Below are 26494 nucleotides of genomic sequence, written 5' to 3' on the forward strand. Positions count from 1 at the left end.
CATGTAGCTGAACAGCCTGACTTGGTGCCTCCTTTGGCTGAATTACAGGGCAGTTTTTAGAGCTGGAGATGCTAGTCCCAACTCTTCTCTTTGTCTCTGGCTGGCCTCAGGGATATTTCTCCTTTAAGCATTCTGAATGCTTCCCTTGGGTTGAAGCAGAACAAGTCTCCTGCCAGGGAGCCCAAGATACTGGGAAGCTGGTAGTCCACCTTGATCTCATTTTTCCAGTGCAGAAGCCATGAGTCAGGGGAGATTTGCCCACACTTGGTGCAGGTAGACTGGGGGAAGGGACATCATAGATATAGAATTCCAGTTCTCTTACTGCTTGCTCAGAGTTTATTCACTTCTCTGTGGCCCTGGGGACTGTCTCATCCTCGTATTTGAGTTCTGGGATGTTGCTGGAGATAATCTTGGTGCTGAATATTTGTTTTGGATTTTCTGTGGCAAAGAGTGAAGCCAGCTTGCTTCTATGCTGCCATCTTGGAACTAGCCATCTCCTCAATTCTTTTTTCATTTGCTTTTAATTATAGGTGATAATAACAAGTGAACTCTATAAACCAGCAGGTGCCACGTGTGGGTGCATTTGCCACATATTGATCCTCCAAGGTGGGGGTTGGCTAACCCACCCTGGGCTCTACTCCCCACCCCCCACCTGGCTCGCCCGTGGGGGCGCCATGGGAGGCCGGTTGCTGAGCCCCAGAACCTGGCTGTCCTCACCTGTACGACAGGATGGGGTGGGGAGTCAGAGGAGGCAGGGAGGAAGTAGAGGGTCTTGGTGCTTCAGACTGGGAGTCCCCACAGCTGGGCTGATGTTAAAACTCTGGGGCGAGAGATCAACAAGAGATGTGTTTCATTTGCAATGGGAGAAACACTGTAATGAGATAAGGTAGAGCTGCACTAAGAGTCAGTGAGCAGACATTGTAAGTGAATGCTAATGTCATGAAATATCCTCGCAGGAGGGGTCCTAGCTCAGCAGAGCCGTTGCCGGCCTGGTCAAGGGCCAAGCTCACGTGCAGGCCCCCTCCAGGGAGTCCAGGCTTCTTACTGCGTCGCTGAGTCTGGCTGCCCCAGCCCCAGGGCTCCCAGAAGCCCCCACTCACACAGTGGAGTACACACCCCACCATGCTCCCTGGAGGGGGGACTTTGGCTAGGTCCCGAGAGTGGGGGGCAGGGGGGCCTCTGGGCACTTCACTTTGGACACTCATTATACTGAAATATGCATAGAATTTGGCCGTAATCTTCTGCTTTCCATGAGAACAGTGATTTTTGTAAACTAGCAGAGGCCTTCTCTCCTACTTGTGGTGTGGGGGTCATTTTTGGGATCCTCCAGCCTTTGCACATCGCTCCCAGCCCCCACTCCCCGGCATCCACAGGCCCTCGAAGCTCACAGAGATGGAACAGCTGTGCTGCCCGGTGCCTGGCCTTCAGCCCAGCCAAGCCTTGCTGCCCTGAAGTGAGCCCAGCAGAGGGAACAGGATGACAGCCTCCAGCTCCGGCCACAGACACCGCCTGACCGGCTCTCATCTCCAGGTAGACAGGAAGACACTCTGAGTCCCTCTCAGAGCCATCCCTCAGAAGGGGGAGCACTGGGGGAGGGGGGAGGAGGCCCCTGAGGGCCACCGTGGTACTCCACTGACCTCCCTTCCTCCAGATGCTCACAGGACTCAGTGCCACGGCCCAGCCTGGGGGGTGAGCGCTCAGCCATCAGGTGGGGCCCCTCACCCCTCGCTCCTCCCCAGCAACTTCTTCAGTGCAGTGGGCACCCAGAGGACAGGGCCTGTGAGGCCAGGGGTCACTGTCCACAAGACCGCAGGGCTGGACCGAGGCTCTGGGGATGGAGATGGTGATGGTGCACAGAGGAGGCTCAGAGGTAGCACTGACCGGGCATGGGGACAGGCCGGGGGGTCAGGGACGAGACCCGAGGGGACCCCCATGCTGAGAGGGCCTCAGGGGAGGGGCGCATCTGCAGGAAGGGGCTGCAGGGCCTCCCACCCACCCCCTGTGCTCGCAGTCCAAGCACAACCTGGGTGCTCAGAGCCTGGGCCCAAAGGATTTGGAGCCTGAGTGGGTCTCTAGGGGATAGAGTGAGCAGTACAGATTTGGGCTGGACCTCCTGGGGGTCTGACTGAGGGTCTTCACTCCCTACCTGCTGCTGCCCCTGGTTCCTGCCACCCCCATGTGGCCCAAGGCAGGGCCCACCCACAGAGAAGGGGACCTGGGGCTCAGCTCCTCACTGCATGCTCCCTGCAGCCCCTGTCCTCTCCCCATGTGACTAAGGGGCTCTCCCCACCTGGCTGAACCCCCAGCTCCCTAAGCCTCACGTTTCTGCCCTCCCTTTCTTGCCCGCACTGCCAGACACATGACTATTTCCTCCTCCCCTGAAGTCAGGCAGGAATAACCTCCCCAAACCAGAGGGACTCCCCGGCCGGTGACAGAACCGGCCAGGGACAGGGGTGGTCCATGGGCCAGCCCAGGGCTCGGCGGCAGCTTGGCAGGGGCTTGAGACCCGGAAAAATGGACTCCGACACTACCCAGGAGGACCCCCCAAAAATGTCCACAGCATTACACACTGACGGACACTTTGGAATCATCCCAGCCTCTCCGAGCAGCCTGTCCTCCTGCATACAAGGCCCACCACAGCCTCAGAAATGGGAAAGACAGATCGGCTTTCCCAAACTGCTCACGCCCCAAGCTAGGAAGGAGCAGCTCAACTTTGAGCCAATTCCACAAGCAAACAGTGCTGGTTTTAGGGAAGGACGAGCCGGACTCCGTGCGACAACCCTGCACAGCTGGGTGGGCAGCTGCACCCAGGAGGAATGGGTGCAGGGGAGGAGGCCAGCTGGACACACCTGAGCGGGAAGCTGGGATCCCACGCTGGATACGGAGCCCCCTGCCTGAACCCCCTGCCTGAACCCCACCAGCCAGTCATTGTGTAGACTCCAGACCCCCCACCAGCCAGTCAACCCAGGGAGGGGAGCATGACTCAGTGGGCGCCGCCACAGTGGGTGGGCTTCGCTAGGGCACAGCCCGGAACCCAGGGAAATTGGATTGCTCTGCACTCTATTTTGAAGGCCTTTTCACATCGGCATACTAAGTTCCTCCTCATTCTTTTTAACCCACTGCCACAGGTTTTTCAGCCAAGACAGGGCGGAGTGGTGTCAGTCAGAACAGGAGACCACACTGTGAACTTGGTTCCCAAACATGAAACCCTGGCGGCTTCGTGCCCTGAGTGCTCTGGGTCTCAGCTGCCGACGCCGAGGCGCTCCTCCGGGGGCTGGGAGGGCCCGGGGTCCTAGCGAGGTAGGGAGGCTGCGGGGAAGTCAGTGGGGTGCGGGCGGTGTGGACACCTCCCCAGCCCCAGCCAGCTCCGGTCCCGGTGGCCTTGGGCCAGAACGGATCTGCTCATGAGGTGGGCACCAGCCCCGTGGGCTCAGGGAGATGTCAAAGGCTCTGGTTTTGGGGGAAAAGGTAGGGAACCTCTTGCTCCCTCCTGGTTCTGAAAAGCCAAGACGCACCAACTCCCCGAACCAACACGCCCACCCTCCCCACACTCAAGCCGAGCGCACCGCCCTGGAGTTAAGGAGGACCGCGGCGAGGGCGCGCCCTGGGAGACAGAACCCTGGAGAGCGCACGACCTGGACGGCGGGCGAGGCCAGGATCCGCGTCTGAGCCGCTGGGAACCCATGAGCCCCGTCCATGGAGTTGAGGAAGGGGGGTCGCCCCACGGGGTGAGCGCCCTCTACACAGCGCGCTTCCTCTTCTCTCGTTAGCGCCGCGGGACCAGCCTCTGGTTCTGCACCTCGCGCTCTGGGAGCAGCGCCCGGCTTTGGCGAGCGCTTCCCCGGGGCTGCCCAGCCTCTGCTCCGCTCGCCCCGCCAGGCCCGGCTCCGCGAAGCCCTCAGGGTCCAGCCCAAGGCCCCGATTCCCCAAGGCCAGCGCCCCGGGGCAGCATTGGAACAGGGCGCGGACGCCAGTCCTCCGAGCATGGAGTAACTGCAGCTTTTGAGAAAAGAAAGCGGACCCCACCCCATCGAGAACGCGGCGCCTTGTTTAGGGACGTTCCTGGGCCGTCAGGGAGTGTCGCCGGCTCCTCGGCCCCTCCCTCCTCCCAGCCCCCACCCCCGACAGCCGCCTCCCTGGGGACCTCCCCTCGGGCTGCGCTTTCAGCCCAAACACAGGGAGGTCTTCCAGGAGCCTGCCCAGTCACCACAGCAGCCCAGAGACCCCCACTCCCACCTGTACCTGCCAAGCCTTCAGAGAGGGCGGCCTGGACATGCCCCGCACGGGAGGAGCCCCGCCTCAGCACCCCTGCAAGTGGCAGCAACCCAGAAAACCCGTGAGAGGCCTCTGAGCAGCCCAGGAAGTGGCTGGAAGACGCATAGGCAGCTCACTCCTCTGTAAGAGCAAGGACCGGAGAACACATGCTGACCCCTGCTTTTGCAGAGGGGCGATGCTTCAGGACAGGCGCGCTCAGCAGGTGTCCATCTTATTTCACACCTTTGTGTTTATATCATCTTATTTTGCATTTTATGTCTAATTAATAATATGCAGCTGGCCAGGCGCAGTGGCTCAAGCCTCTAATCCCAGCACTTTGGGAGGCCGAGGCAGGTGTATCACTTGAGGGCAGGAGTTCAGGACCGGCCTGGGCAACATAGCAAAACTCCATTGCTAATAAAAATACAAAAATTAGCCAGCCGTGGTGGCGGGCACCTGCAGTCCCAGCTACTCCGGAAGCTGAGGCAGGAGAATCACTTGAACCCAGGAGGCAGAGGTGGCAGTGAGCTATCAAGCCATTACACTCCAGCCTGGGCAACAGAGAAAGACTGTCTCAAAAAAAAAATTAATACGCAGCAGAATATTATGTGGTCAGCCCAAGCAGTCCCCCCCACTCAGCCCTCTGTCCCTACAGCTCCAGGCACTCCCCCAGCCCCTCCCCTGGACAAGAGGTAATGCCCAGAGGGTGAAAATCCACCAAGGTTAAGCCAGAAACAAAAAGCTCAAAGCTTCGGCATCTCCCTCTGCTCAGACTCTTAGAGCAGATTCCTCTCATCGACAGCACGATCAGGCTGTGGGTGGCAGAGAAGGGGTGCAAACTGCACCCGCCATTAGCTGGGCTTCTCGGCTAATGAGTGCTCCACGGCCTGTCCCCACCTGGCTCCTGCACCCGCTTCCTTTCTGCGTGGGCGGTGGGTGATCCTGGGGGCCACCAGCTGCTCGTGGTGGGGAGGGGCCTGCCGGGCGGGGCTGGCTGTGGGAAGGAGAGCCACGACAGATAGGAAGCACCTGCCAGATGCAGGACAGCAACTATCTAAGGAAGACTTGATTTCCAAGTTTCTATGGAGATGTTACAAACGGTGTAGGCTTAAAAAAAGCATTTAAAACTTTTATGTAACTAAAGTTTTAAAATAAAAATATGATCAGGTGAAATAACAAATAATGCCATCCCATGACAGTTTTCAAGATAAAGGTGTGTCCCCGCCCCCTGCAGCCAGCACCCCACCCGTCCTTGGGGCTCACCTAGCCGTCTAGGGCTGTAGGAATAAAATGGTCACACCGTCCAAATCTTGACTTTATTTTTAATATAAAAAATGCAAATTTGGAAACCCACCCTACTTTCCCCAACATAATGCTTTACCTCTTAAAAATAAAAATAAAGTACTAATTCTATATACATCACAGGTACCATACAAAAATGTATCCAAAGTTTCTATTGCTACCAAAGTGTTCTAAATTAAAACAAGTTACAGAAAGCCCCTCATTGTAAACAAAAGATTACAAGTTATAAAATCAAAGTACACACAGGCCAGAGTCATTTATACAATGCAATGCATTCTGCTCCCAAGCCAAGTTGAATTTTTATGTGCCTGTATAAAAATGCATATCAATATACCTTTGCAAATGTATTTTTCATTATAAAGCAAATGAATACACTTTCTACAATAAATAATCCGCTGGGAGGCACACCTGCGGGGTTTGAGGTGGGCGGGACGACGGGAGCGGGGACACACCCACCGGCGGTCACGGGCAGCGGAGTGTTTTTGGTGATCTGCAAGTGATGTACACAGCATAACTTTATTCTCCCCTCTTTCCACAAAGTACCATTCAAAATAATGCCATTTTCTTTCTTAAAATACACATTTGTCATTGTAAATTTACATCCCGTCTTATTAAATAAGTGGTACTCTGTGTAAAGAGCATGATTTACAAAATTATTAAACATTCAAAAGTCTTTAAGAAAAAGCTACATATCAAAGAAAGTGACGCCAGCAGCACGGCCCGGGGACGTGCGACAGACGCACTGGGCTGCCCGGACGTGCCCACCCCACTCACAGCGCCCAGACGGAGATGGGTTCCTAGAAAACTTGGAAATAAAACCTCCCCCCTCCCCGGGGAAAAAGAATTAAAGAGCTACAACTAAAAATCAGAATAAGTTAAGTTTTGAACAATATACAAACATGTACAGCTTATCAACACTATGGACAAGACCCACGCTGGCGGCCGGGCCATCAGTCAATGTCACTGAGGTCACTGGTCGGCTCCCCGTGGACGCGGCTCAGGTGGTTCATGGCGCGGTCAAAAGCGATCCGCACGGCCTTCCGGATGCTGGAATTCCTCCCTTCCATCATCTTTAACTTGTCTATAGTTTCGTCAATACCAAGGGGAACCATTTTGGACTTAGGAAGCCACTGCCTTTTTAAAAGGAAAAACAGGGGGAAAATCATTGCTTGCACATGGTATTTCAGCAGGCTCCATGTAATCATCTAACAAATTCACTGCCCTCCGACAGAAAGGGGCCCTGCTCAGCACCACCAAGACAGCTGGGCCCCGTGCAGGGACAGGCCCGAGGCCAGGAGTGCACCCCTCCCTTCCCCTCCCCGACTTGGGGATACGGGGAGCTAAGCAAGGCATAAAAACCATCACCTCCTCCTCCACCTCCAAAATGTTTCCCAGTGCCTGCTTAGTGACAAGACATGCACACACCAAGCCCAGAGTCAGGGTGGGCCCTGGAGCAGAGGCCGGTGGTTGGGGAGACCCCATCAAAGGGGCCCTCGGATGGACAAGGTGTGGGCCTCGCTCAGGGCCTGACAAGCAGTGGCCACGTGGCCAAAGAGGCAGAGGTCGAGGCAAGGAAGAGAAAGACGGTAGGGATGCCTGTGCTGCCAGTCCTGCTCCAGGCACACCATAGGCAGGTGGCCCCGAGCCCCTGCGCCAGGTCCCAAGTGCAGCCAGCTCCATGGGGAACCAGGAAGCACCTGCCCAGGCCACGTGCGCAGGGCACAGCCGGGGCCACAGCTCCTCCCAGAGGCATGTGCTGCCAGCGTGTCCTACACAGAGGGATCTTGGGGTCTAAACCCTGGCACATGAGGGTCCCAGACGCTCTGGGAAAAAGCAGCTCAGGGCACAGGGGGAGCCTCCTGTGATGGGGTGGATGTCTGAGCAGAGCTGCATGATGCTGGGACAGAAGGCTCTAAGAACAGGGCCAGAGGCCAGGCCCGGGCGGGGGCCATGTCCTGCAGTACAGGGGTCCGGGAGCACAGCAGAGGGACCCCCAACACTGGAGCGGACACATGGGTAAGGAGTAGGGAAGAGACAGTCCAGGCCAATGGGGCTCAGGCGAGAGGGAGAGGAAGCCATCAGGCAGAGACAGACCCTGTGCTCAGTGCCCGTCCCACAGTCCCGGCGAGGGGGCTGGGCAGTGCCCTTCTCCACCAGGCAAACAGCGGAGCACTCACCTCCGACTTTAGCTGTGCCAGGGCCCAGCAGACAAAGAGGCTGCTCGCCACAGCGACACTCAGGTCACCGAGCCCACGGCCCCCACACAACCACCCCAGCCGGTCCCCGGAGTCTAAGGCCTCTCAACTCACCAACTTCTCTTATTATCAAAAAAGAGAACGAGGAACAGCTTCTCATCAGACTTGGTCTGCATGTGCTCCCCAATCTTCAGCACGTCCAGGGGTGGGGCCGGGATGGTGACGCCGTTGTGGTGGCCAGGCACACGGGGCATCTTGGGGTCGATGATCTGCACGAGAAAGACCCGCTGAGGTCATTGTGAGGCTCACACCCATAGACAACCGCACCTGTCACTGGCACCCCCCCCCCCCGCCCCCCGCAGCTGTGTGAGCCTCCTCAGACCACCCTCACGTCCCCCTCGCCGAACCATCCCTGCCCCTTCCAGCTGTGTGAACCTCCTCCGACCAACCCCGCCCCCCTACCCCAGCTGTGTGAGCCTCCTCAGAACCCCCCCGCCTCCCCACCCCAGCTGTGTAAGCCTCCTCAGACCACCCCCGCCCCCCCACCCCAGCTGTGTGAGCCCCCTCAGAACCCCCCCGCCTCCCCACCCCAGCTGTGTGAGCCTCCTCAGACCACCCCCGCCCCCCTACCCCAGCTGTGTGAGCCTCCTCAGAACCCCCCCGCCTCCCCACCCCAGCTGTGTGAGCCTCCTCAGACCACCCCCGCCCCCCCACCCCAGCTGTGTGAGCCTCCTCAGAACCCCCCCGCCTCCCCACCCCAGCTGTGTAAGCCTCCTCAGACCACCCCCGCCCCCCCACCCCAGCTGTGTGAGCCCCCTCAGAACCCCCCCGCCTCCCCACCCCAGCTGTGTGAGCCTCCTCAGACCACCCCCGCCCCCCTACCCCAGCTGTGTGAGCCTCCTCAGAACCCCCTCGCCTCCCCACCCCAGCTGTGTGAGCCTCAGACCACCCCCGCCCCCCTACCCCAGCTGTGTGAGCCTCCTCAGAACCCCCCCGCCTCCCCACCCCAGCTGTGTAAGCCTCCTCAGACCACCCCTGCCCCCCCACCCCAGCTGTGTGAGCCCCCTCAGAACCCCCCCGCCTCCCCACCCCAGCTGTGTGAGCCTCCTCAGACCACCCCCGCCCCCCTACCCCAGCTGTGTGAGCCTCCTCAGAACCCCCTCGCCTCCCCACCCCAGCTGTGTGAGCCTCAGACCACCCCCGCCCCCCTACCCCAGCTGTGTGAGCCTCCTCAGAAACCCCCCGCCTCCCCACCCCAGCTGTGTAAGCCTCCTCAGACCACCCCTGCCCCCCCACCCCAGCTGTGTGAGCCTCCTCAGAACCCCCCCGCCTCCCCACCCCAGCTGTGTAAGCCTCCTCAGACCACCCCCGCCCCCCCACCCCAGCTGTGTGAGCCTCCTCAGAACCCCCCCGCCTCCCCACCCCAGCTGTGTGAGCCTCCTCAGACCACCCCCGCCCCCCTACCCCAGCTGTGTGAGCCTCCTCAGAACCCCCCCGCCTCCCCACCCCAGCTGTGTGAGCCTCCTCAGACCACCCCCGCCCCCCTACCCCAGCTGTGTGAGCCTCCTCAGACCACCCCCCCCGCCTCCCCACCCCAGCTGTGTGAGCCTCCTCGGACCACCCCCCCGCCCCCCTACCCCAGCTGTGTGAGCCTCCTCAGACCACCCCCCCGCCTCCCCACCCCAGCTGTGTGAGCCTCCTCAGACCACCCCCGCCCCGCAGCTGTGTGAGCCTCCTCAGAACTCCCCCACCTCCCCACCCCGTAGCTGTGTGAGCCTCCTCAGACCACCCCCGCCTCCCCACCCCAGCTGTGTGAGCCTCCTCGGACCACCCCCCCGCCTCCCCACCCCAGCTGTGTGAGCCTCCTCGGACCACCCCCCCGCCTCCCCACCCCAGCTGTGTGAGCCTCCTCGGACCACCCCCACGCCCCCCTCGCCGAACCATCCCTGCCCCTTCCAGCTGTGTGAACCTCCTCCAACCAACCCCGCCCCCCTACCCCAGCTGTGTGAACCTCCTCGGACCACCCCCGCCCCCCTACCCCAGCTGTGTGAGCCTCCTCAGAACCCCCCCACCCTGCAGCTGTGTAAGCCTCCTCAGACCACCCCCGCCCCCCGACCCCAGCTGTGTGAGCCTCCTCAGACCAGCCCCCCCGCCTCCCCACCCCAGCTGTGTGAGCCTCCTCAGACCACCCCCACGCCCCCCTCGCCGAACCATCCCTGCCCCTTCCAGCTGTGTGAACCTCCTCTGACCAACCCCGCCCCCCTGCCAGCTGTGTGAACCTCCTCGGACCACCCCCGCCCCGCAGCTGTGTGAGCCTCCTCAGACCACCCCCCCGCCTCGCCACCCCAGCTGTGTGAGCCTCCTCGGACCACCCCCGCCCCGCAGCTGTGTGAGCCTCCTCTGGACCTGCAGGCGCCACGAGAGCCGCACTCACCAGTGCCGGGTAGGAGGGGTAGCCGCTGCACTTGGCCCACACCACCTTCAGAGGCTCCAGCACCGAGGCGGCGGCATCAGTGGAGATCCACATGCTGCTCTGGCCGACTTCTGCGGAGAGGGGCGTCAGCAGGACACAGGCGTCAGCAGGACACAGGGGGCACGCCCCGCCCCCCCACAAAAGGTGCAGCAACAGGGTGGGTCCCCCGAGCACAGTCCAGCTCCCAGGCCTTTCTCAGCCACCCCGGCGGCACCACTGCCTCCCCTGTGGAGTCCAGGCCCTTGCATCCCCACTGTCCCTGCAGCCCACCTGGGGCCACCAGCCTCCCACGGACCCAGGGAAGCTCCTGCCCTCCGGGCTACAAGGCTCCAACTCCAGGTGCCCAGCACAGTCCCTTCTGAGCCCTCCTTGCCCCAAGGACGGGGCTCCCAGCATGCTCCTGCCTCATTTACACAACTGACACCCCAAATCGGAAACCAAAGTCCTGGCTCCCCCTCCGCCAGACCAGCTCCCTGCTGTCCCTCCCACCTGGGGGATCTCCGTCCTGATGCCCCCTCTCAGCATGGCTGCCTTCCACAGTGAGGGCTGTGCGACCCCAAACCCTGGGGCCTCCCCCTCCCCCAGGGGCCTGAAGTTGAGGGCACCCACCCTGCAGTCAGTCCCCTGTGCAGCTGCAAATGACCACTGAACCTAAACAACCCCAGACAGCCTTGACAGTGCCTGGCAACCAGCAGCCACACAGAGCTGGACGTTCCACAGGGAAACGAAGGCAGGATGGAGGAGGCGCCACCTCCGCAGGCACCCGGCCAGGGCCACAGCCCAGAGCCCCTCGGTGTGTGATGAACCCTTCCCCGGGAGGTTGGCCAGGGTAGGGCTCCACACAGGGCACCATGCTCCCTGAGCCGGAGTCCAGTCCCCAGCAGTCGAGCCCTAAGACGCTAACCAGGAGGTGTGGAGAGCCATGGAGGCAGGTCCGGGCGACTCACCGGCTGCGATCCTGGCCGCCTTGGCGTAGTTCCCATTCTCGATGCAAGAGATCAGCTCACTGCGGTCCTCCAGCGTGTGCCGTCGCACAAGAGCCGGTTTGCCCCGCCCACATTTGGGCGCATTAAAGCTTCGGGAGGAAGAGCAGAGGGAGTCAGGCGCCCCGCCCCTGCCTTCAGCCTCACTCAGGCTTCGTCCCGTGAGCTGTCCGCCACCAAGCTGGCCACGCATCCTGCCTGACACCCCCACGGCCAGACAGGCCTGTGGGTGTGCAGGTCTGGAGGAAGTGAACCTGTGGCAGGGGGTACTCAGGAGGCCAAAGTGGCCTTCACAGGGCAGACAGGCAGGGCTGTGCTCATTGCCAGATTCTGGGAGGTAAAGATCAAGTGTAAAACTTCATTGCAGATTCTAAAATTGTGTTCCTATTTCACGCAGTGTTTTTCCTACTTCTGCTTGAATTCTATAAAGCAGATTAATATGCAGCATGGGAAACTGTCCACAAGGGCAGAGCACACATGAATCCTGGGCCAGAATTTTTCAGAGAACACTAAGATGGGAGCTGGAATGTCCCGGCTTCCAGGACAGCCAGGCAGGGCGGGCGGTGCTGGGAGCTGCGTGGCGGGAAGCACGGGGCCGCGGTGCCCACCTCGAGTCGCAGAGCGGGCTGTTGCTGGAGGAGATGCTGGACTCGGAGGCACAGCGTCGTCGGGGTGTGGCCTTCCTCCCCAGGCCGCCGCCCGGCTCCTGCTCGCTCCTCGCACCCCCAAAGCCATTGGTGAGACCTGGAACACAGGCGGGCAGGCCCTGAGCTCAGCACAACCAGGGCACACTCAAGCATGACTCAACGACGTTACACTTGGAACACATCTTACAAAGCAGGTTTCACAGACAGGTAAGACAGCATCTTCCTTTTCACTCCCGAGTTCCCGAGCATAGTCCTTACAGTAAGCAGACACCAGTTACTCGTTAAATGAAATCAACTTAACAAATTGCAGTCGGCTCCAATCGTAGTAGTTTGCTGAGCACCATGAAGATGCTCCTCTTGACAAGCCCGGGTCTTTAGACAGGCTCTGTGAAGGCAAAGAAAGGATGCCGTGAGCCTGCCATGGGGGCAGATGTGCAACCTGTGAGTGCAAACACGGGGGCGGCCTGTCCACGTGGGCACCGGCCACGTTTGAACGGAAACTTCACCAGGCCGAAGGGGCCACCAAAGACACAAAAACATGTTCACAGGAGCAGAGCTCCAGGGAATAGGAAATCAGGTTTTAAAAAGAAAAAACCTTGGTTCAAAAGACGAGTGTTAACATGAAGTCAAAAATGCTGACGAAACACTTTAAAACACAAAATCCGGGGCCACTGCCGTGTCTGAGTGTGTCTGGCCTCGCTCACCATGAAGCTGCAAGTACTGTACACAGCTAAACAAAACACCACTCACAATTCCATCATCTCAATGTTTAAAAAATAAGGCAAATCTCAGTATTTTCCCCCTAAAAATCCTGACTTTGTCAGTCAACGGGAAACAACACATCTGCCCAAGGCCCCCCGATGAGGTCCCCCATGGGAGTCACAACGGGGGGATGATGTTCCTGCTGGGGGCCCTCTGGGTGTCAGAGCTGAAGGGGTGTGTGATTTTTTTTTTTTCTTTTTTGAGGCGGAGTCTCGCTCTGTCGCCCAGGCTGGAGTGCAGTGGCACGATCTTGGCTCACTACAAGCTCCACCTCCCGGGTTCACGCCATTCTGCTGCCTCAGCCTCCCGAGTAGCTGGGACTACAGGCACCCGCCACCATGCCTGGCTAATTTTTTGTATTTTTAGTGGAGACGGAGTTTCACCGTGTTAGCCAGGATGGTCTCAATCTCCTGACCTCGTGATCCGCCTGCCTCGGCCTCCCAAAGTGCTGGGATTACAGGCGTGAGCCACGACACCCAGCCATGTGAATTTTTTTATCCAAAAAGAACCCCGTTTTCCTGCCTACCTACCTCATCCTTAAAAAATTTTTAAATCTATTTCCAAAGGAAATTGTGTAAATTTGTAAATAGAGCATTTCTGTAGAATTTTTTTGGAAACGATGTCTCGCTCTGTCACCAAGGATGGAGTGCAATGGACTCCATGGCTCACTGCAACCTTGACCTCCTGGGCTCAAGTGATCCTCCTGCCTCAGCCTCCTGAGTGGCTGGGAGACATGTTTTGAAGGGAATGGCTGGACTGCGGGATTTTCCACCCGCTTCGTACGCTTCCCGTCTGTTCTCAATGAGCATGACCGACTTTTCAATACAGGGGCTGAATCAACCTCTACCCGCTTCATACACTTTCTGTCTGTTCTCAATGAGCATGACTGACTTAAACAGAGGGGCTAAATCAAGCTCAGAAGGGAATGCACAGATTGGGCAGGTGCACTGCTGCCCTCCACAGACTCGAGTCAGACACCAGCTCCGTCTCTCCTGGACTGGAATGTACCGTGAGCTCCAAGGGAAGCTCTGTGTTTCTCATTTTAACCTCGGTCATTTTAAGGCAGGAACTGTGGCCAGTTGGGGGTGTCCTACTCATTTCTGGCAAGGAAACAAATAAATTTAAAAACCTACAGGAGAAGGCCTTGAGCCACACGCTGAGCTGCCCTGGGGCTCCACATCCTCCCCATACTCATCACAGAGCGGGCTCAGACCCTGCACACTCAGGCCCCGAAGATGTCTCAAGAGGGAATTAAAAGTCCCGTCCTGGCCCCCGAGAACCCCTCAGGAGCAGCGACTCCATCCCTACTCCAACCTGAGTGGGTGAAGGCAAGGGAAGCCCACCCAGCTCGCATCAGCAGTGGACGGACGGAGCCCAGCACCCCTGCCAGCATTCAGCCCACAGGCCCGGGGAGGGGTCTGCCAACACGTGTGAGCCGTCTCCAGAGAGCAGCCATGAGCCTGGCGACCCACACCCCACAGCCAGGCCCTCAGCACACTCCAGACCCCAGGTGCAGGGTGAGCCTGCTCCAGGCTGAGCAGACGCGGCCCAGGGCCTGGGTGGGGAGGCTTTTAGTAGTTACTGGTCGGCCGAGCAATGGCCACTTGGGGGAAGACGATGACCAGTGCGGCCTTCACAAGACTGCCCAGAGGTGCCAGCCTGAGGGCCCTAGCACGAGAGCACCCACAGCTGTGCCGGCACCAACACAGCCAAGCCATGCACAGACCACTCAGCAGCCACGACGGCCCCAGCTCCGTGTGCACCACCGCATGGAGTGGGGCCAGGAAGGGGATTAAAACACAAGGCAAGTCCTTAATTCTCAGAAAGAGGAGAATGATAAAATGCCCCTCTTAATTTTCCTAAGCATTCAGTGAGTGCGTGTATGACGCAAGAACACACAGAGGTTCTGCGTGTCACCCATGAAAATGTGACAGCACCTGGGAAGACATGGGCAGCACAGACAAACCCAGCCCAACTGAGACACCACCCAGCCCAACCAAGACACCACCCAGCAGGAGGCCTGGCGGGGGTGGGACAGCTGCAGGGCTTGCTAACAGGCGGTCTGGGGGCTGCGGCAGTGCAGGGTCACCCAGGAAGCCAAGAAGCCAGACCAGGACACAGACACATCCCGGGAGGCTCTGCAGCCACCGCCTGGAGTCCCCAGAACCTCGGGGGAGCTGCAAGGTGGCCTGTGCTGCCCGGACCCTCCCAGCCTCCACCTGGACCACCAGAACATAATCTAAGACAGCTATGGTTCTGAGATCTCTCAATCTCGGCCCTGCCAACTCCCGCCCTGGGAGGCTCTTCCGGCCAGCTGGGAGATGTCCACCATGACCCGCACCTCAGCACCCCTGCAAGGACCTCAGCCCAGAACATTCTGAAGCCCAGGCCAGCCTTGAGGCGGGGCCCAACGTGGGGAACCCAGGGCCTAAGGTCTGCAGAGATGGGTGCCCGGTCCATGAGGCATTTGCAAACAGCAGGCACTGAGGCCGAGCCCAAGCCTCCAAATCGTGTAAATAGCAAGGGGCAACTTTCAGCAACTTTTTCAGCACGAGGTTTTTTTTTAATGCTGAAAGTAAAGCTGGTGACTGTGAGAAATACGTTAAAAGAGGCGGCGGCTGCCAGGAAAGAGCCGCTGCCCCATCAACACAGGAGCTGCACGGAATTCCCACAGCGGCCAGGGTCCACCCACCCTCAAGGGCCTTCCCAGTGACCTCCTAGGAGGCCAAAGACTGAACACAGAAATGTCCCTCTCTGCCCCCAAAGGAGATGGCGCAAAGGTGTCCCACAGCCCAGCCAAGCGCAGTCCCCGGAAGCCTGCCCGTCACCAGGTACGTCCACAGCACACCTGCAACTGTCCCGGGAAGTCCCCAAAGGGTCTTCTGAGAGACTGAAGGCCACAGCGGCTGAGACACCGCCCCTCCCCACAGGGAAGAGAAGCCCCAGGGCCCACCTGGGGAGGCGGAGGCCTGCAGGTCTGACTGATGGGCCGTAGTCTCCTCTGGTCTCAGGCTCCCAGCCCTCAACCCATGTGGACACCACAAATCCTCCAGGCCACAGGTGCAAGAACACCAGGCCCTGATCAGTGGCTGCCGAGACGCCTGAGGGCATGGAGCCATGGGAACACAACCCCACAGCACGGGATACAAGCCCGCCCCTGCCGCCGGCACCCAAGCTGCTACCTCGGCTTCTCCGGCTCATGCGAAGCTTGGCCGTATGAAGCAGGTGGGCTGAGCCTGCACCCTGAAAACCAGAGCCCTGAGGGCCCCACGCAGTGGCAAAGGAGAGCCCACTATCTCCTGTTTTCAGTTTCACTTTTACCATCGTTAAAAGAAGAGCAGTTTTGGTGCATTTTTCAACCTCTCAACAAAAACACACACGGAAGAAGATTCCAACAGCACCCTGCTCTTGCTGGGACCCGCTCCGTGACAATGCAGCCAGGGACGGTCAGAGACAGACCCAAGGCTCATGTTGCTGGGACCTGCTCCGTGACAATGCATCCGGGACGGTCCGAGACAGACCCAAGGCCCAGGCCAGATGCCTGCACAAGACTTGCTCCGTGACAATGCCGCTGGGGACAGTCAGAGACAGACCCAAGGCCCATCTTGCTGGGACCCGCTCCGCAACAATGCAGCTGGGATGGTCAGAGACAGACCCAAGGCCCAGGCCAGATGCCTGCACAAGACTTGCTCCGTGACAATGCCGCTGGGGACAGTCAGAGACAGACCCAAGGCCCATCGTGCTGGGACTCGCTCCGTGACAATGCAGCTGGGATGGTCAGAGATAGAACCAAGGCCCAGGCCAGACGCCTGCACGAGACCTGCTCTTGCTGGGACCCAGCTCCATGACAATGCAGCTGGGATGGTCAGAGACAGACCCAAGGCCCAGGACAGACGCCTGCACAAGATCCCAGGCACAGATGCCCCACCCCACGAGCAGGGCTTCTCAGTTGGCCGCAGGGGCACTCAGCGTGGTGACCAGCAAGAGACAAACAGCAGCACTGCTCAAGAATCCACTGGGGATTGTGGGGAAAAAACAGAGGAAGGGGAAGTAAGGGGAGAAGGAAATCAGGTAGAAAACCCAGAAATACAGAAGATGCTAGCGAGTGAGTGAGCACGCACTGTCCATGCCACATCCTCAGACAGTGCCGAGCCAAGTTCCTCCATATCCCATGGCACAGACACAGCACAACGCGCCTGGGCATGGCCGTCACACCTGAACCACCAGTCACTCTGGGACGGCTCCGCACATGCTCAGGACAGCCTCAGAATGCTGTCCACTGTGTCGTCAGCTGCAGCAGGCTCCCAGTCGGAGCCGGGCTCTCCTCTGCGTCCTTCGTGACTGTCCAGAGGGAAGGCTGAGGTGCCACGACATCCCGCCAGCTCCAGGCGTGCACCGGGCGCCAGCACCATTCCCACTGCCGGGCTCTGACTTACAGAGGGGGTGGGCTGGGGTGGGGGAGAGCTCCTCCAGGGCTGCTGTTTGTGATTTTGTTTAGAGGATGTTTGAGCTGATGATTCCAATGTGATCCGCAAGAATTAAGTGAAAGGCAAGATGCAGTGATCTTTGTGCGTTCCAAAACGGCCGCTTAGCAGAACTCCAGTCCAAGTTGAGGTAAGAGAAAATGATTAGGGTCCAAAGAGTGAACTACCCAGCACATTAGTGGTTAAAGTGAGAACCTGGAAAACAGTGAAAAAGCCATTTAGTCTGAATGAAAGGGCAGGACAGCTCAGCCTCCTCCCTGAACAGCCGAAGGACACTGAAGACACCCCCGCGCTCTCACGCCCCAGCACGTGCACAGGGAGACTCGCGGCAGGGGTCTCCGCAACGGCGGCGAGTAGACAAAGACACCCCCACGCTCTCACACGCCCCAGCACGTGCACACAGAGACTTGCAGCAGGGGTCTCCGAAACGGTGGCGAGTGGAAGGCTGCTTCAGGTGACGGTTCACTGCTGGTGAGCGTGCAGTCGCGGAGGAAGGAAGCCACGAGTCAGGGCCAGACTCTGGGGCTGGGCCATCGCAGGAACAGAAGCCTGGCGCACAGCACAGCCAGCCCGCAGGCGACACGGGCAGGAGGCCCACAGTGAGTGCATCGCCTCAGGACCAGCGACCCTGTTTCAGCCTAACTCAGAATTATGCGTGTGCTGGAAAATGCCAGATAACTCCCTAAAGTTCAGAGCACACAGATGCATGTATGGAAAACATCAGAAGGTTCCGGATAATTCCTGTCCTAAGACTGCGAAGAACTGCAGCTCGGGGCAAGAAATCCCCCATGTGCAGAGCACCAGAAGGTTCCGGTGAAACCAAAGCGAGGGCGGATGGCGGGACTGGCACCATTCAGAGCATGCCCAGCCCTTCCCCGGGCGCCTCGGCCACAGCAGTGGAATGCCTCCCACTCCCGAGGGCCTGGTCTTAATGCTGCTGAGGCTCCCGGCTGCTCAGGAGAGAGCTCAGGAACTCACCGCACCTCCACGGAAATCCACTGTCACTCGGAAATGAGAGAGCAGAAATCTCCACTTCAGTCAGGATCAGAGGGCACCATGATTCTCAAAAGCCACCATGGGCCACGCTCACTGAAGGTCTGCAGTAAGACTGCTCTACACCACTGTCACCACGGGAAGCCTGCAAAACACTCCACTCCAATGTAAGACAGTGGCCCGGAGGGGACACGTGCTCTTCTACAAGGGACATCTGATGAACGAGCCTGAGAGGTTGCTGAGGACGTGGCCGCCAGCCGGCAAAACTGTCCACAGTGGGAGCCCACAGCTGGGGCAGGGCCCGGTCAGGTGGGGCCACCTGGTGGAAGCCACCACGTGAGCATCCTGCTGAGTGTCGACGGGAGGCCACCTCAAACCCCAGCCCCACGGCCGGCAGGGCCTCCACGCACACAGCCCCATACCTCTGCCGCCGACAGACGTGAAACCCCGAGGAAGTGGAGCGTCAGCCGAACTCCAAGTTCTGCATGCAGAGGGGACGCCCACAATTGCACTGACCCAACCTCTAGTACCCAGTGCACAGCACCCTGACCCGATTCATCACAGAATTTCCGGGGTGCTTGGAAAACCAGGTCAGAATCTTTCACCAAAGGCGGCTAAGAAAGACCAACGTGGTTAAGACACATCCCCCAGTCCTGAGTCAAGGACATCTATCCTTATTGGTATCTTGTGAAACATTTCAATAGCTTCCTATTACTTAGAAAGCAAAAGAGCTTTTTCAAATTATTTTAAAATGCCAATTTAACATCAATCCATCAAAGTAAAAGGACATGGGTAGAAGATTTCTACACATTCAGTTATGTGCAAAATTTTCATACAAATCAAAATGAAATTTACCAGAAATTACTTTGGCAACAAGACACATGACCTGCTTGCTGGCAAGGGTGGGAAGTGAGCCTCCTTCTGCACAAAGACCTTTGACAGTGCCTGGTCTCACTCCCCTCCCCGGACGCTTCAGGCCAGAGACCAGCAGAAGGAACAGGGACAAGATGTGAGGAAGTGGCCTGGGCAGGTCTTGCCCACCACAGCCTTCCATCTGCACCCGGCCTGGTGAGGCTCCATGACACAGGACTCACTTGCTGCCACTCTGGGAAATAAGCAACACCCACCCAGCCCCACCCTCTCTCACTGCTGAAGTGCACGAGGCACCACCGCACACCAGCACAGCCAGGAGAAAATGCGCATCTCCTTATCTAGGTATAACAGGCAGACAGGACAGACGGGAACCAAGCCTTGACTCGGGACAAAAACCAAAATGACAAACATGCTCCAGACACGCTTCCAGAAAAGAGTCGCTGGCAACCTGAGCCGGCACCTCCAGAAGCGCAGCCAGTACCGAACAAGCAAACCGATGACAGCTGCTCCTCTTTAAAGGACAAACTCCTCAGCTTCCTCTGAGGGGCGGGGAGCAGAGGCTGCAGGAACATTAGCTGCCTCCTCAAAGTGCTCTCAGCACAGCACACACACGGCAACACCCTCACCAAGTAATTCAACAGAGTTCAGTTACAAAAGCGCAGCAAGAGATGAGAAGCGCTTTCCGGTGCTATTTCAGCAGGTCCTAATACCTCATCACATATGTGGCTAAGAGGGCCACATAAAACAATGAGTAAATGTTGCTGAAATCAACTGCAAAGTACTGCATTTACAAGGGCAGGTCCTCTCAGAGGCCCAGGGAAGAGCCAGGCTCAACCCCAGGTCCTAGGTCTGTGGGGCTGCAGGAGACCTGACTGAGGGGTGCAGAGTCGAGCTCCCACAAGTGCTAGGAGCGGCCAGTCACCAGCTTATCCAGATGTGCACAGCAAAGTCAAGATGACCAATTAAAACTACACCTGAATTCATTCTCAGTACTTTTTTAAAGATCAGAAGGGGCCAGGTGCAGCGGCTCACACATCTAATCCCAACACTTTGGGAGTCAGAGGCCAGGAGTTCAAGACCAGCCGGGACAACACAGCGAGACCCCATCTCTACCAAAAATTTTCAAATTAGCTGGGAGTGCTGGTGTGCACCTGTAGTCCCAGCTACACAAGAGGCTGAGGCAGGAGGATCACCTGAGCCCAGGAGTTGGAGGCTGCAGTGAGCCACTCACTCCAGCCTGGGTGACAAGGCAAGACTCTCCTAAAAAAAAATCAGAGAGGAAGTATGTGGCAGAAGACAGGACCAAGGACCATCGACCCCTGGCCCAGGGCAGCCCAGCAAGGTTGCACAATCTCTGGTGGCAAACAGGCCTCCCACGAAGGCGCCGGCCTCAGACCCGCAACTCAAGGCTTTTCAAAGAAAACACTGCACTGTTGTCTTCTCTGGAAATTAAGAGAATGCTGCAAAAACAGAAGCTGGACACCCCCCCGTCACACCAATGATCCTGAAGGACGCTCCCGGCACTGGTCGGCAAGGGCGCCTCTCAGGGCCTCTCAGGGCCGCCCGCGGCATTTACCTGCGTCCAGGCGCTTTCCTGGGGACTCCTCCTCCACCTCGGAGTCTCCGCATGTGCTCCGCGACCTTTTCCTTGGCTGCAGAAGAGTCTCCAACCTCGGAAGGACTACAGACAAAAAGGTTTTGGTCCCTAGCTGAGGAGAAGTTGGCTGGGTTTCAGTGTTCTTGGCAGACTTTGGGGGGCTTACACTTTTCGATTTGCAGAAGAGAACAGAAGTGCGTCTGTTTACATCGCTTGCTGGCTCCGCCACCGCGGAGGCCGCCGCCGCCGGCACATCGCCACTACTGGCGCGGGTGGGCTCTGGAGGGCGTCCGCTTACCAGTGCGCTCTGAGTGCAAGCGCTATGTGATTCATTATCAAATGTGACTCTTTTGAAAAGTTTACTCTGCTCTGGGTTGAGTTCTACTGGTTTGAGGGTTGGTGGTTCTGAATTAGTCTCCGAGTTTGAAGGAAGAGGTAATGCATCTGATGGTTCAAGTTTAGGGGGAGATTTATCTCCTGAAAAAATTATAAATAAAGTGATTTTTGAAACCTGAAGATTATAAAATCTATTATAAAACTTACTATAAATGTGAAGTCCACCAAAATACTAATTCAGTTAAGGAAACAAGGCATCGCACGTACTGTCTGCTCGGCAGTGTGGGCCCCGTGGGCTCGGGCCACACTGTGTGTGCTTCCCTAACGCCAAAGGCTGCGGCCCTGGGTGCAGTGCCCAGGCACACAGTTACTCTCTGAAAAAAACTGTGAAAGATTATTTCACATGCGCCAATATTAAACACGTCACTCGAGTTCATGACAGTTTCTGCAATGAATAATTCACTTACCTTGAGGAAGAAAAGGTATCTCACATAACTAAAGGGGCCTTAAACGGGCATTCCCACAGAGCTCTACTGGGCCACGAAGTTAGCAAATAAAAGGAAGGAAACATTAAATCTGATCTCTGGTCAAGCTCTTAAGTCAAAAATGCAAAAACAAACAAACAAAAAAAACAGGGAGTGGTGAGTGGCTGTGGACGATTTTCAAGAAAGGCAGGGAAAAAAGCCCCGCTCCCCACAGCACAGAAGTCCGTGCCACATTCCCAAATATTGTGATGGGAGCTTTCAGGAAAAAAAAAAAAATCTGACTTTTAAAAATAAGAAGTCTTTGGAAAAAGACTGCTTTAACCTCTTTTTAAAGTCTTTTTGACATTATAAAAACCGGAAGTGTGAAATGGTAAAAAGCCCGAGGTCAGGAGGACGGCCTGGGGCTGGTCTGTGGGGCTCTGTGCACTGTCCCGAGTCCAGGGGGCCGGACAGGCTCTGGCACGAGGCTAACAGGGTGAGGCGACGCCACAACAAGCCAAGCCCAGCCACTGAGGCTTCCTTCCAAGCAGGACCGGTACTGACAACAGGAAGTGTGACATAAAACCAAGAGTGACACTTTAAATAATCCTTAGTATATATTATCACTGGGTACAGTTTTCATTTCATTAAACCTGCAAACTTTCCTAAAACCGTTTGAAGTATGTATGGTTACTATTGTCATTCAAAAAGTTGTTTTGAAAATACAAAACTACACAACTTAACAGGACTCAGAGCAATGTTTTGAGGCTGAAGAAAGTTCTCCCAAGGCTGGGCCATGACGCCGGGCAGCAGTGCTTTCGGCTGCGAGGTGCCTCTGATTTCAAATGACACTCGGCGCCTTAGAGCACCTCACAGCCAATTCAAATACAAGGGGGAAGCCTCACCTCAACAAAAAGCCTCCCATGCCAGCCGCCGGGAGCACAGCTGTCATGTGGGAATGCTGGATCCCAAGGCAGGGGCACACGCGAGGTGACAAAACTCCCTCCCTCCTGTTCAATGTCGCCAACAGGCTTAAGGAAAAGGTGTTTGTGAAACACCTGGGAACACTGGCCGGAGGGAACTGGGCAATGCGGAGAAGGGCTGCTGAAAGGCTGGAGGGAACTGGGCTGCGGAGAAGGGCTGCTGAAAGGCTGCTCATGAGCATCCCTGGTGCCTGTGCAGCAGCAGGAGGGGATTCAGCACTGAGCCTGCAGCGTCCTGACGGAGCTGGTGCCTGGGGCACAGGGCCTGGGGCCTCACTTCACTTCCTGCCTCCTCTTCCCCCTCCTAGCCTCCCCCCCGCCCCAAGTTCTCGTCCTGATCACGACATTCAACTGCTCACTGCAATCCCAATGGCCTCTGCAGGGCCAAGGCCAGTGGTCAACCCCAGTCTTGGCCTCTATGGGTGCAACAGCACCAGGCCAGCAGAGATGGAGCCTGAAGGAGTCTCCTCCCAGCACCTCCGGGAGACCCCCCTTCCCCCGACCACCTACAGCCCACCTTCTCCACAGCTATCTAACGGGCACCGTAAACCCCCATCTCCTGCTTCTGGTGCAACCCTCAGAACCACCACTCCTGTCTGGCAGCAGCCCTGAGACGTGCAGACGTCCCTGCCTTGCAGCAGGCCCTCCCCAACCATGGTCCACAACCCCTCCTCCACACCTCCAGCTCTCGGCCCAGCTAGGATGCCCCATGTGGGACTCATAACCATCTCCACGCTGCAGGGACTTCCCTAACCCCTGGTCTATCCCAAAGCAGGCCCCTGTGGCCCTGTCTCAGCCATGCATGCACCCCACACGCCCCTGGCCTCTCTGCGGCAGCTCCACATGCAGGCCGGGCTCCAGCCGCCAGCACGCAGGCTAAAGGATGCGTTCCTGCAGCACTGACCAGAGGCACAAAGGAGGCCGTGGTAACAGAGGTCGCTGTCGTCTGGGTGCTCAGCCACCTGCCCAGCCGGGACCACACAGGCCCCTCCCCCAGCCGAGACCACAGAGGCCCCCGGACTGTTCAGTGCCTCAGTTCCTCATCCATAAAATCAGAAAAAACAGGACCTGAGCCTCCAGCCTCCACGACACAACAGGCAAGCCCAACCCGTCCCTCGAGTGGAAATGTGACTGGAAGTTGACATACAAGAAGGAAGATTCCTCTCAAAGCTCGCTGACTCTGGGCCATCTCAGGCTGTCACTGAACTGCACATGGGAAAAGCTCAGAACATGCTCGATACAACTCGGGCATAAGCCTCTCAGACCCCGTCAATGTATCAGTCAGGATCCTAGAATTCCAGTCCCTGGAACTTGTCACATATTCCAAATGGCAAAATGGTTATCTAATCCAAACCAGCTACTCTAAGAAACTAAAAGACCTAGTTAAGTCTGCAAGAACAATTCCGCAATATTTTGCCCACCTGGCCACCCGCTATGTCAATCAAAGGCTTCTGTATCAAAGCCACAAGACGCTTTGGAAAATCACAGCGTAACACAGGCAGACATTTCAGCTCACGAGCAGCAACCACACTGTCCCTCCAACAACCCTGCCTCAAGCCTCCGTCCTCTGCAATCCTGAAGGGACAAAGCTGCGTACTCCGCACCTTCTACCCCGAGGAACACGCATCCTTCCTTTCCTGAGGGCCACAGTGCTCCACGTGCTCAGCGCCCGTGCACGGCAGGGGGACCTCCACACGTGCACTTCAAGGGCCCACAGCTGCCCTGGAATAAAGGGGACGCCCCGGAGCCTCTGGCAAGGGCATCACTGTGACTGGAAATCCCAAGGACTCGAAATGCAAGCCCCTTTCACCAGCTCATGGTGCGGACCCTGCTCCTCCTGACTGCACTGACCTGCCTCACCATGTCAGCAGACACCAACCTCAGCACAGGGTGGAGACAAGCCCTGTGCCAGCTGCAGATCCGTCCCACAGGCTCATCAGACAGGCTGGAATCCCAGCTGTGGCGTGGCCCCCACCCAGCTGACACGCAGCCCCGGGGAAGTCAGCCCTGGCAGGGCCAGCTCACAGCAACAGCCCGAACCTCTGCACTCGGCAGACTGAGTCGCGGCTACGGCAGAGCCTGCGGGAGGGCCTGTACAAGGGGCAGACCGGGGCCAACCATGCAGCCCAGGAGGCGTCTCCTTCCTTCAGACACTAAAGTCTCAGGGGCCTGGCACTCAACGGCTACAGCCTTGTTCAAGCTGCTTCAAGTGGAAGCAAAATATAAACACAACACACAGACTGTTAAATTACAGTTTAAGTGAGACTGTGTATTTGCCATTGAGGAATTACTCTTTTCAGGTGTGAAAATATTGTGGTTATATTTAAGTAAAATGATGGAGAGGCTTTACTGATGAGAACGTTCATGCTGGGTTTTTAAATGTCTGATTCTTGGTTTTCATCCTATTATAAGTATCGTAAGTCACATTTCTATACCAACCAACAAGCTTGCTTGTGGCTGTCTTCCCTAATGACTTCCCCATTCCAGTCTGGCACTCGCCTCTCCAGAGACCCCCGTCTTCTCTAAGAGGCAGGATTCCGCCTGCCCCACCTCTCCACAGACCCCCAACTTCTCTGAGGGGCAGGACCCCGCCCGCCCCACCTCTCCAGAGACCCCCGTCTTCTCTAAGAGGCAAGATTCCGCCTGCCCCACCTCTCCACAGACCCCCAACTTCTCTGAGGGGCAGGACCCCACCCGCCTCGCCTTGGAGTGGACTTTCAGGCCACTTGCTTCTCCACCCACCTTCCCATCAGCTCACAGGAAACGCCCTTTTCATCAATTGAGTCATTGTGAACATTGGGTGTAACAGGTGATTCGAGGCCACCTGTGTCTCAGTCACATTGTGTTTTCCTTACAATGGCCCCAGGAAAAAAATAAAAATAAAATGATTCCAGAGCTGCAAAGCAACAAAAATGGTCTCCAAAGGCTCCTGCTAAGCGTTGGGGATTATGAGGAGCCACGCTCACCACAGCGGAGGGCCAAGCAGCTCCAACCATGCGAGGTCCTCAACCATGCGAGGTCCTCAGTCCTGTGACCCAATAACCATGCGAGGTCCTCAGCCCTGTGACCCAATGGCAATGGAGGAAGCCACTGATAAAAAAAAAAAGCTAAAAAGGTAACTTACTGCTCTACAGTGAAAATGGTACAACTGTGTGCGAAGAGAAGCGCTGGAAGCTATTTTGAGAATGGTGAGTGGACCTGCTGGCAACCTCCTCACAACTCAGTCCTCAGGGCACAGAAGACAAGGACGGAAGGGCAGTCCACCTAGAGGGAGGCCCGCACAGCCAGAGGATGCCTCGGTGGGCTGCACGGAAGCAAAGGCTGCGGGACCAGGCACCAGCCTGGACTCCTGGGCACAATGGGGCGGCCCAGGGCCCGGACAGGTATGGCTGCCAGAGGGTCCTGTAGGCAAACGTTCCTCAGAAAAAACACGAGGCCCCCAAAGCAGAGGAGGGATCACGTGCCAACAATAACAGCCTTTGGGAGAAGAGAAAACCAAGCGCTCACCTTGAAATAGAAAAGCCTTTATTCTATGGACCTAACGTAATTGACGCCAGCCCCAAAAGAGACATTCTAGAGTCTGGGTACTAGACTATGGTCAACTAAACAGAAGAATCCCAAAACAGAAAAACAAACAGGCACAAAATGAGCAAAAGGATGCATAAGAAATTCTCAGCTGTGTGCACAGGAGTAAGTTTCTAAGAGAAAGAAAAGCTTAATGGCTCTCATTCAAGTTGCCCAAATGTAAAACAGGATAAAAGGGGCGAAGCTCTGCAGACAGGAGCCACAAGAAGTTCAGGGGATGAAAAGGGCCCTGAGACCATGGGGACCCGCTGACCTGTGTGGCATCATGAAGACACTGCGTCACTCCGAGCACAGACGTCCATAAGAGATGAACGTCTTTGTTTTAAAAGAAAATTGTACAACAATTCTGTGTCTTATTTCAACCGTCTGCTGTTCTGACTTGGATGTGCAGGGGAAGGGCAAGAAGGCCGAGAACCAGCTGCCAATGTTGTGGCAAGAGGGTCTGACCCTACTGTCTGCTTCGTGTAACCGGAGCGTGTCAAGGTCAACTGCAGAGACACACAGCAAAACACAGCGGCAATGACTTTCTATCAACGTCTCCAAATCCGATTTAGTTTTAAAAT

General features: G+C 57.2%; 1 protein-coding gene across 10 annotated transcripts in view; it reads right to left on the minus strand.

Annotated features, from left to right (window-relative positions):
- Window positions 1–5556: 5556 nt before the first annotated feature.
- Window positions 5557–26494, minus strand: part of BRD1 (bromodomain containing 1) — a 55226-nt gene continuing 34288 nt past the window's right edge. For 3 of the 10 annotated variants that reach the window (XM_016939438.4, XM_054675607.2, XM_063808286.1), the window contains 6 exons: window positions 20543–21040; window positions 11816–11951; window positions 11172–11299; window positions 10186–10295; window positions 7866–8020; window positions 5557–6690 (listed from right to left, as the gene is read on the minus strand). In XM_016939438.4, the coding sequence (XP_016794927.1) occupies window positions 6507–6690; window positions 7866–8020; window positions 10186–10295; window positions 11172–11299; window positions 11816–11951; window positions 20543–21040 (1211 nt within the window). In that variant the 3' untranslated portion in view covers window positions 5557–6506. Of the gene's footprint in view, window positions 6691–7865; window positions 8021–10185; window positions 10296–11171; window positions 11300–11815; window positions 11952–12041; window positions 12240–17052; window positions 17296–20542; window positions 21041–26494 lie in introns of those variants that run through there. The other 7 variants (XR_010156183.1, XR_010156184.1, XR_010156185.1 and 4 more) reach the window with 7 other exon arrangements.

Source organism: Pan troglodytes, chromosome 23, assembly GCF_028858775.2.
Source record: "Pan troglodytes isolate AG18354 chromosome 23, NHGRI_mPanTro3-v2.0_pri, whole genome shotgun sequence".
NCBI lineage: Eukaryota > Metazoa > Chordata > Mammalia > Primates > Hominidae > Pan > Pan troglodytes.